Source organism: Zeus faber (assembly GCF_960531495.2).
Source record: "Zeus faber genome assembly, chromosome: 21".
Classification (NCBI taxonomy): domain Eukaryota; kingdom Metazoa; phylum Chordata; class Actinopteri; order Zeiformes; family Zeidae; genus Zeus; species Zeus faber.
Window position 1 is genome coordinate 4,402,737 of NC_137208.1, and position 11,432 is coordinate 4,414,168.

The 11,432-nt window shown below is 45.2% G+C and overlaps 2 protein-coding genes across 2 annotated transcripts in view; one reads left to right on the forward strand and one right to left on the reverse strand.

Moving 5' to 3' along the window:
• utp20 (UTP20 small subunit processome component) overlaps positions 1-469 on the reverse strand; it is a 42,833-nt gene extending 42,364 nt beyond the window's left edge. Inside the window, exon 1 of the mRNA XM_080022489.1 lies at positions 321-469. Coding sequence (XP_079878615.1) covers positions 321-371 — 51 coding nt within the window. The 5' untranslated portion in view covers positions 372-469. The remainder of the gene's footprint in view (positions 1-320) is intronic.
• Positions 470-1,789: 1,320 nt separating this feature from the next.
• Positions 1,790-11,390, forward strand: slc5a8 (solute carrier family 5 member 8; the record flags this gene model as incomplete). The annotated part of the gene is made up of 17 exons (XM_080022327.1): positions 1,790-2,011; positions 2,639-2,758; positions 4,470-4,535; positions 4,642-4,693; positions 4,851-4,918; positions 5,051-5,089; positions 6,924-7,039; positions 7,237-7,377; positions 8,134-8,263; positions 8,398-8,486; positions 9,159-9,268; positions 9,482-9,549; positions 9,827-9,913; positions 10,046-10,290; positions 10,603-10,706; positions 11,081-11,169; positions 11,234-11,390. 17 exons carry the CDS (start codon positions 1,790-1,792, stop codon positions 11,384-11,386), a joined length of 1,899 nt encoding a protein of 632 aa, XP_079878453.1. The 3' UTR covers positions 11,387-11,390.
• Positions 11,391-11,432: the final 42 nt, after the last annotated feature.

Sequence of the window (11,432 nt, forward strand, 5' to 3'; positions counted from 1 at the left end):
TCTGGAAGTGGAACTAAACGACGTTGTTGAGCAGAAAGCGAGGTGTTTATCTGGAGCCTGGACGCAGAGCGGCTGAGTACTGGGTTCAGCAGCGACGCAGAGGGACCTGACGCATTTTAGTGATTTTCGCAGTGTTTATGCTGAAGTTCTCTGAAAACGGGACACTTTGGGGATCAGCAGACGCCCCGGTAACACGAACGTGTGAACTTAAACCACGCGTCTGCCTAAAAAAATAAATAAATTAGCTACTGGTGTTTAACGAATATAACAACTGTTAAAGTGCGTTTGGGTTTATTTATTGTCTGTTCCCGAACACTCACCCTGTAGGTGTTCTCGGATTTGTGATACGTTGACTTCGATTTGATCTTCATGTTGAACGTTGCTGCTCCAGGTACGATGGCCAATTAAAAATAAAAATAAAGGAGGGGAGAAAGAAAATGCAGACCGCGAAAGAAGATATTTTACGGAAAACAACGATTTACTTCTCCGCTCGACTGGACGTGTTTACACGCATGCTGCTGCCGGGCGCCGCCATGTTGGACACTAGAGCATCATGGGAGATTTTCGCTCTCCGCGTGGACAGAGTAAAGCAGGAAGCGAGAAAATGATTTTTGTGAAATTAAAAAAAAAATGCATTTTACAATAAAAACATTATATTGAGTAAACTCTTCCCATTAACACTAGAACACTTTGTTTTTTATTTCAGTAATCAGCTGAAATCGAGACGATTTGCAGCGTCTGACGTTATGGTGCGTTCCAAAGCCTCGGACTTTTGAATCACATTCACGAACCTCGGAACTTTCAGTCTTGTGCCTCTGAAAGACATGAGCGGTGCTTGGCCGAACGTCACTGAAGACACATGACGAATGGTTTGTTTTATTGTAATGATAATGAATAGTATGTAAAACACTACTTAAGATTCGTAAAAAAAAATACATTATATATATATGTACACACACACACACACACACACACTGTACTTATAGGAGTCAAACCTGGAAAATTAAAAAGTAATAAAATAATGTCAAAAAGTGTTTGTTTGTGACTATTTAAATTATTTATGAAACAATAACAATTTATTTTTATCATTTAAAACAGTGTAAATGTCCTGTCCTGTATATGTTGCTATTTGTACTGACATTTAATGGACTGCCAAGGTTGAAATAAACACATTTATTTTAATATTATAATCTTTTTAAGTTAATTTCGATATCAAATAAAGTACGTGTAAGTTCATTTTAATGTCCCATTAAGTGCCACCGACAGATGAGGAAGTTCTATCTTGTGGACATTGTTGTTCAAAAAATCCTTTGCTTTCTCAAAGGACTTTACGTTTCGCACGTTATCTTCTGTTCTGGACAGGCAAAGGGAGCCAGGGAGCGAGTGCGTGGTGGTATTTGTGCACACACACACACACAGGCGCGCGCACACATACACACACCCTGGGGGGAAAAAACACTGTGTGTGTGTGTGGACATTCCAACCAGGTACATGTGCAACCTGGTCAGGAAAGAAACCATCATCAGCTCAGTCATGGCTGGGGGCACACACACACACACACACACACACACACACACACACACACACACACACACACACACACACACACACACACACACACACACACACACACCTCTCTCTCCCTCCTTCTTGCTCTCCCTCCCTCTTATATACAAAGACACACTCAGATGAAACAGCAGAGACAGACCCTCAGCCCAGGGTTGAGTGCAGAAGATAGAAATATATTGCGTATAAATATAAACAAAATATTCAGCTGAGTTCATCCAGGATGCCGGTGACGGGCTCCTTCGTGGCGGGGGACTACGCAGTGTTCGCTCTGATGCTGGCGGTCTCGGCAGCCGTCGGCGTGTACTTCGCCTGGGCCGACCGGGGTCGGGGGAGCTCCAGGGACTTCTTGATGGGGGGCCGCAGTCTGACGGCCGTCCCCGTGTCCCTCTCCCTGACGGCCAGCTTCATGTCGGCCATCACCGTGCTGGCCAGCCCGGCAGAGGTAAGGGCCTCCAGCAAAGTTCACATGCGGTTTATAATGTCATTTATCCAAGAAAGGGTATGATCAGTGGACACAAACACTGTAACGCCGTGCTGATTAGGACGTTTGACTTTACATTCACCTTACCACATTTTATTTTAAAATATACTTTTTTTTTGTTAAATAAAAGATAAATGTGAATATCAAAAAAGGGTAAATATCCTGCATGTACATTTCTTTTTACCTACAAGAAATCTGAAATTTTCTCTACATACAGTCCATCTACACGATTTATCTAAATTAAATTTAACTTGAACCTTACCTTGTTTTAAATTTAAATATGCTTACTTTTTTGTTAAGCATCCCAGTTTTATTTTGTAAATGCCTTTTAATATTTATATTTTTTATTGTACACTTTTTATTCTAAACCTACTGTCGCCTTATCTTCCTGCTTTTCTTTCATTCTCGCCTTGTTGAGATTGGCTTGAAAGCGTTTCGTTGCTCGAAATGCTGCCAGCTGTAGAGTGGAGCATTTTGACCATTACAACTTGGAAACTTGAAACGACATCACCCAGCACGTGATGCCTTGACCTCGCATTAAACAGCCTTTCAAAGACCCAAACCCCTCCCAACCTCCTCCCCATGCAGGTGTACCGCTACGGAGCCAGTTTTGGCCTTGTGGGGTTCTCCTACGCGGTCACCGTGGTGGTGACATCAGAGGTCTTCCTGCCCGTCTTCTACAGACTGGACATCAGCAGCACCTATGAGGTGACCTTACGTGTGCTGGTTTCAGTGTTGTGGGGATTAGATGTGATGATCCATATTATTCTACCCAGAAAACAGCTTTGGATGTCAAATACATCTTTACTTGTCGTGGAAAATTAATATTTTCACACAAATTTATTAAAATCTATTCAGCTGTTACCTAGCCCTAACCCTAGGCCTAGCAGACATAGCCCTAGCAGACGTGGTGAAGTGAGCCAGATAAGGAATGTAGCTGCTGCAGCAAGGTATTACTGATATGGCTCTGCGTCAAAAAATAATAATTAAAAAAAAGCTTAAAAGTTTATTATTCAAATGTAGCTTCAATGTGAAAGGAGAAAGCCTCTTTTTTTCAAACTCATGAAGCTCCTGCAGATGGACACATGCGCACTTTAGCCTTTAACGTCGGTTCATCTGCAGTCACCTGTTTGCTCATGTTTATTTTGTGTTACTATTTTTTTCATATGTATTTTTTTCGTGCAACCTAAATGTGTGTGATGCTGCTGTCTTGATCAGGACTCTCTGGTAAATGGGACTGTGGCAGATCCGCCTGCCACACGCCACCCGAGTGGCTTTTTTAGGGACCTCCGGCACAGAGACACCGGCGATGGGGGTTGCAGACACACAAGTTTATTGTAGAGAGTGGGCCAGGTGGAACAAGCCCGGAGCAGATGTACAACATGTCATGACAAGGGCTCCTCTCCTGTGTGTGTGGGGGGATGGGGGTTTTACCTGTTGCTCGTTGATTACTCTAACAAGCAACAGGTGTACAGCCACACTGAACCCGGGGCCCAATTACCGATAATATAATAGCTTTATTGATATAGCACTTTTAAAAACAGTTTACAAAGTGCTTTGACAGGTTAAATAAAGGCAGTGCGCTCAGATCATTAATTAAAAAGGCAAAGGAACATTATGAGCAGGAATGACATTTGTTCCTTCAATTGAAAAAGCTGATAAAGGGACAATAAAAATAAATAAAAAATGAAAAATTTAAGGGAGGGGCGGCACAGTGGTGCAGTGGTTAGCTCTGTCGCCTCACAGCAAGAAGGTTCCCGGTCAGAACCCGGGCTGGGGCCTTTCTTTGCGGAGTTTGCATGTTCTCCCTGTGCGGGTCTTCACCGGGTACTCCGGTTTCCTTCCACATTCCAAAAACATGCAGGTTAGGTTAATCGGTGACTCTAAAAAAGTGAGCGTGCATGGTTGCTTGTCTCTGTATGTCGGCCCTGTGATGGACTGGCGACCTGTCCAGGGTGTCCGCCGCCTCTTGCCCAATGACAGCTGGGATTGGCTCCACGAGGACAAGCGGTATAGATAATGGATGGAAAATTTAAGGGGGCAACATCACATAAAAGCAGATCTATAAAAATGGGTTTTGAGAAGTGATTCAAAAGAAGTCACTAATTCTGCCTCGACCCAGGACAGGTGTGGCTGCTTAAACCACACCACCCCCACACCACAGAGACCTTCCTGGTTAAATAAATGTAAAAATTGCTTTAGTTGAAAAAACAAGTGTTTTTCTGGGTTGATATACTACAGGGTGCGGCTGGAGATTAAATGCATATCTTATAAAAACAGCATAAAACATCCCTTTAATTCAATACTGAGACATGAAAAGATTGGGACCTAATGAGCTCTGATGTGGTTCCGTCACATCTCAGTGATCCTCGTACGGCTAAAGCCATCACGTAACCTTCTGTTCAATCTCTCGGTGAAGTACCTGGAGCTGCGCTTCAACAGAGCTACTCGTCTTTTGGGAACCCTGCTCTTCATCGTTCAGACCGTGAGTCAGGAGCCACGAATCTGTCAGGCTCTGTGGATTTAAAATTCCAAACCCGTCTGTGGTCGACATGTGGTCAGGTGTGTTTTGCTTCCTCTCTCTATCACAGATCCTCTACACCGGGATCGTCATCTATGCCCCGGCTCTGGCTTTAAACCAAGGTACTGAGGTTTTTTTTTTTTTTTTTTTTTTAACCAAAATCAACAAACTCGATGCGGCTCAGGTCACATTCCTGCATAAGAGCACTTGAAGGTGCTTGGTTCTCTCTCTCTCTCTCTCTCTCTCTCTCTCTCACTCTCTCGCTCTCTCTCTCTCTAGTGACGGGTATGGATCTGTGGGGTGCGGTCATCTCAACAGGAGTGGTCTGCACATTCTACTGCACCATGGTATATAAAAGCGGGTTGTTTTGGACGCGCTGCCGAAAAAAATAAATAAAATCAAGTCCAACACGATTCAAAGATTCAACAAGAGGCAATGTCCCCACTGGCTTGACCCGAGCAACCCCTCTGTCGTTCCAGGGCGGTCTGAAGGCCGTGGTGTGGACCGACGTGTTTCAGGTGAGTGTCGTCCGGAAGGTTTCGAGACCGGCAAGGTGGCGCTGGGTTATGAGCATTATGACATAGGAAGGGGTTTGTCACAAACGAACGGGCGACAGAGTGACTAGAACTGGTTCTAACCAGTTTCAACGGGAGTTGTCTGTTGTGACGAGCGTACAGAGTATGCAGAGTATGTGCGTTGAAGAGCGGACACAACTGTGTTCGATTATATGACCCTACAATAATACAGTATTGTAGCAAATATATTGTAAACATTCCGCCCCTTTGAGCATATGATCAAAAGGGGAACAAAATATATACGGAAAGCACATCACAAGTGAAAACAAACCAACAACCAATCCCAAAACACAAACCAAAAACTAAAAAAGAAAAAAAAACAAGACAAAAAAACCCTCAAACCAAACCAACAATGGGTACATGCAAATGTATACTATGAATAAAGCGGAAACAAATGCACTAAAAAACGTATGACTTTGGATCAGAAGATTGCAGGCCTCCATCAGTGTGTGTAAGATGGCTCCAGAGCAACAAGAAAACATGTAAGATAAAGAAATTAATAAAAGACACAAACTTATGAGACACTAGTAATTATGATAAACTGAAGATGCAAATATGGTTAATATTAGGGTCCAAAATAGGCGACTCCCAGCCGTTTGCAATGACTAGTCAATTACCGGGCTCTAACCATGATTCCTGAACGAACAGGACCCTTGCGGGGGTTAGGGTAGGTTTCAATGACTCCAAGCCGTTTGCTATGAAAAATCAATTACCGACCCAGTCCATAATTCCAAAACTAATAGGCCCCTTGTGGGTGACTCGTAGTCTTTCTGTCCCAGACAGCTTTAATGTCACGACTATAACCGTGGCAACTGTACGAAATATCAATTACCAGTCTGTAATTCTTAAATGAATAAGACCCTTGCGGGTGATTAGTAACACCACAATATTGGGTCTGTCTTACCCCGTCAGGTAACGTAGATCGAGGCGACGCCCCGGAGTCCCACCAAAGGACGGCCTTCCAAACGAGGTTGCTCTATCAGGCCTACCATCTTCGTCGCTCCTCTTGGACGTAGCTTGATCCTGTTCATGACGCCAGATAATTATGTGAAAAATACGGGTCACTGGGTATTTAAACAAAAGATGAGACAGACGCGAGTTAGCTCTTGATCAAGGGTCATCACAGAGACGAGCTCCTAGACGAACAGGACTGAGAAAATGGTCTATTCAGGACACACACAAGCTTGTATAGTCATGGTTCGCATTATGACAATTTGTCATAACCTTACGGGCGATAGGGTGACTAAAACTGGCTTTAACTAGTTTCAACGTGAGTTGTCTATTGTGATAAGCGTACAGAGTATGCAGGGTATGTGCGTTAAAGAGCGTACACAACTGTGTTTGATTATATGATCATACAACAATACAGTATTGTAGCAAATATATTGTAGCAAGCCCACCTGGCTCGACACGGTGGCCAGATTTGGAGGATTTACCTGCAGGCGGATGATCAACCTGCACGCGTCGCTTTGTCTAAATTTGTCTCGCGGCGAAATTCATCATCATAGCGCCGTAAACAACACAATAACCACGAGCGATTCGAAAAAATTTGAAAAAAAAAATTGCCATGGGAAAAACCTGACGGAGAAAAAAAAGTCCAGTTTCCATCAGTTCATCACCTCTGGGTTGTTACTGGAATAAGCACATGCACATGGTCGACTCAAAATCCTGGAGCTGAATTTTACTTTCTGAACCCGGATTTTCACCTCTGGCTAATCATTTACTACGGAAAAAAAGCGCGACATTGTCCTTCTAAATGTGTATTTTTGCTCTCTAGGTGGGCATCATGCTTGCCGGCTTCCTGTCCGTGATCATCAGGTCTGTGCTTCTTCAGGGAGGACTCGCTACGATCATCACAGACTCACAAGAGGGAGGACGTCTCAAATTCTGGGAGTGAGTGCGGGACGTACCCCTCCAGACGGAAAATTCAAATTCACTGCAATGGATTACAATTCCAAAACACGCCAGGTCTTGGGTCAAAGGTAGTACCGGAGAAGACCGGCTTCCAGATCACCGCAGTCAAAACGCACTTTTTCGCCCTCGTAATATTTCTATTTAAAATAACCCCAAATATCTCTCTCCCGCCGCAGCTTTGACCCGAACCCTCTGAGGAGACACACCTTCTGGACGTTAACCGTGGGGGGATCCTTCATCTGGGTCAGCGTCTACGGGATCAACCAGGCCCAGGTCCAGAGATACCTCTCCTGCAGGAGCATCACGCACGCCAGAGTGTGAGCCAAGTGTGACTGGAAAAAACAAAACAAAACAAAAACGTTTAATGGTTGAAATGCGTACCACTTATATATTACATTAAATTAAATTTAGAGCAATGGCCGTGGCGTGGTGAGATGGTATACTGTCCATTGGAATAGATTAGAAAAATGGTGGGTGTTAAATGGAACTGGAAGGAACCAAAATCTTAACGCCGATGACAGAAATCTGTTTTGAAGCCATTGGTGGCTATTTAAAGTGATCTGGTTGGAAAGGGTACATCAGACTTTTACCGAACCAGGAGGCGCTGTCCCCTTTGGGCCTTTAAGACCATGGCATGACCAGTCAATATATAAAAACAACCAAACAGCACATTTACTATTTTTGAGATGCCTGGAAGCGCTGCATGTTGGCCAGAGGTTTGGGCTTCAGGAATTTAATTTGACCATCAAGTTAATAACATAATAACTTCTTAGAGGAATTATAATAAGATTATCTTTGAGGATAATGTCATGTAATTGTCTTCGCATGTCACTTAGTATAAGAATAATATCCATTAATTTTCCTCTCCTGTCACTTGTGAGTTTGTTTCAGTGGAATGTATATAAACGGGATATAGATGATCGAATACAATAAAAAAATTGAAATAGATACAAAGATAAAAACACTAAAATATCTAAAGAAGAAGAAACAAGAAACAAAAGAGGGAGCAAAGTCAGTGTGGGACGCTGGGATGAGGGCCAATGAACGTGTGTGTGTGTGCACACCTTTGCCAGGTCTCTGTACCTCAACCTCCTCGGCCTGTGGTCCATTCTGCTCTGCTCCGTCTTGGCCGGGCTGTGCCTTTACTCCGTCTACAAGAGCTGCGACCCGTGGTCGGCCGGCCTCGTCACCGCTCCCGATCAGGTGGATGAACACGTGCACCGCCGGAGGGCATAGGGGCGCAAAATATGTCCAATTTAACCCTGACCCTAACCCCGAATATGTCCAATTTAACCCTAACCCAATTTGACCCTGACCTTGTGGACGCACCTCTGCAGCTGATGCCCCACCTGGTGATGGACATCCTCCGAGACTACCCCGGCCTCCCGGGGCTGTTTGTGGCAGCGGCATACAGCGGCTCGCTAAGGTTTTTACCATCCTTACACTGTCATTCAAAGCTGCTTCTTTTTTTTTTTTTTTAACATACTGTATCTCAAGATTATTCCAAGTGTTAGCCATCAATCTAGGCGGACACTTTATCGCTCACACAGAGGTGGACCGCTCCAGGTCCAGAAAGTAAAAGTCAATGTTTTTCTCCGCCTCCGTGCACTGCAAATCTGCTGATTTTACTCATCTGGATGCTTCTAACGAGCTGGGCCTGGGATGTCACAAGAACATACAAGATAAGTCTGACTTCGTCCCATCGTGTCACAGAGAGTAAAACAGGAAATGACAATACACAGATGAAATAATCGGGCATTCGGTCCCTCATCCTTTAAACAACCTTTCAGACCACAGAGGGTTTCGTACCAGGAAACAGTAAATCAATTATGTATCATACTGCGCAGGGGAAAAGGGGGAAGAGAACACCTGCGCAGAGGGGGACAATCCGGGTTCAGAAAGTTAAACTCCACTCCAAGGATTTTGAGTCAACCGTCGATTCTGCTGAATAGCATCAGCCCAGGGGCCCAACTGGAGAGTGAAGCCAGCTGATCAGTGCAGGGCGGGAGCAAAAAACATGGCGGGACTGTTACTTTCTCAACCTCCGCACCAGTGTGAGCAGTTTGTAGTAAATCCTGTGTAATAATCTCACTTTCAGCACCGTGTCCTCCAGTATTAACGCACTGGCTGCAGTGACGGTGGAGGATCTGATCAAACCTTATACTGGGATGTCTGAGAAACACCTCTCCTGGACCAGCAAAGGACTCAGTGAGCCACTTGGACTTCCTTACCAACAACAAATCAGCGTGTCACCCTGCCTCTCTATTCTGAGGGCACATCGTTGATCTTCACATTAGCGCTCTAAATTAGAATTTTTACAACGTCCATATTCTAACCATACAACATCATCAAAATGTTATATGCGATGCTCTCTTCTACAACAATATATACATCACATAGAAGACGATGCACATTTTGCAGGTTTCATGTACGGGGCTCTGTGCATTGGGATGGCTGGACTGGCTTCACTCATGGGAGGAGTCTTACAGGTGAACAACACATCATCGCTTGGATCTAAGGATGAAATAAGCCTAAATATTTTAGCTGGATTGTTTTTGTTGGTTGGCTAGGTGTGAATAAGCCTGCTAAAACAATGATGAAAACCCTCTATGAGTCTTTCGAACGTCAATCAACATCTCTAATCTACTGTCGTTCTGACAGTTGTTAATAAAGAGGTAAAAACATAGAAATAAAGAGACAGGATCAAATAAAAAATGTTGCGTGACTACTTTTAAGGTGCCACTGTTGAACTGTCCCAAAACGCAGGCGGCCATCAGTATCTTCGGAATCATCGGCGGCCCTTTACTCGGCCTTTTCACCTTGGGCATCCTGTTTCCATTCGTTAACTCTAAAGTAAGTCGTTCTCGGACCGCTAGGACGTCTATGGCGTTTCTTTTCTTCGTCCCATCAAGAAAGTCCTCTGGCTGAAAAACATCCATCCGCGAGAAACGTTCCAGAGACCTTGTCGCAAACTTTCCTTTCCAGGGAGCGTTGACGGGGCTGGTGTGTGGCCTGGTAGTGGCGCTGTGGGTGGGCGTCGGAGCCCAGATTCACCCTCCACCCCCCGAGATGAGCAGGCCTCTGGAGCTGAGCACGCTGGGCTGCGACCTCTCCACGGCGGGGCGCCTCAACTGGAGCACCGCCGCCCCGCCAGCAGGAATGAGCTCCACCGCAACCATAACCACCACCACGACCAACACCACCACCCCACGGGAGGACGGGAACGCCAGGTACAGGAAGAGGCGGAGTAGGTGGTTAATAACGCTTAGGACTCAATTTTTGAAAACTGTACCATTAGAATCCTGGGATCTGTGTTGAAGTTAAACCCTGTTGGATCAGGGTTCATTCTGGCATTACAAAATTAAATTCAAGGACTTTCAAGTACTTTTTTAAGCAGTTTTTTCATTTTAAAGGACTTCACAAAAAATAAATAATACATTTCCGATGTTGCTGGATTAAATGTACATTGTTGTACATGTACAGTGTTGAGTTCTAAACATCCCATAACTGTGGTTCCCCGTTTTCTCTCCTCTTCCTTCCAGGTCGAGCCTGGAGGATTCCTGGTACTCTCTGTCCTACCTCTACTTCGGTCCTATTGGGACCGTCACAGTCATCTGTGTGGGTGTAGTCGTCAGCTTACTAACGGGTAAACAACAGGGGCATCCTTAAGCGGGGTTCACACTGCAAGATGATGAAGACGATTTGGGCCCCGACCCCCGGGCCGGCGTGAGCAAGGTCACGATTTGTGGATGGTTCTAGAGATTATAAGATTATCCTGCGGCGTGAGGGATGTTACGGTGTTTTTCTTCCCCGATCACGATGCTCACGATGCTCGGAAAGGGGGGGGGGGGGACGGCCCAAAAACGGCTCTATTACCTTGTAGTGTGACCCATCACGCATGCACACACACCTTGAACAAAACCACAGGTGGAAGGTGAATCGGCCGCTGCGTGAGAACCGTTCTCCCAGCTTTGGCCATTGCGTACAGTCACATCCCCCCCGCATGGACGTGCTTTACAGGGGGCACGGAGCTGGAGTTGGAATCCAGGCTGACATGGATGAGGGAAGACATGACTTCACATCGCCTGTTCAACCGCCTGAGGGAAAAGGTAGGCAACGACGACAACGCAACGCGCCACAACGACATTTGCGAAACCGCCGATGTTTTATCAGAGCTCCCGTGACCTCCGCCCCCCCCCCTCGCAGGTCGGCGCCTGCCGGCGAGAACCTGGCTTTGCAAGGGACGACGAGAAGAAATGCGGGAACAGTAACCCTGCTTTCTGCGACGTCGAGCTGGACCTGACAAAAGGCAGCAACACCACCTGAATGCCTTTTTTTTTTTTTTTATGTATATATTTTTTAACTATGATAA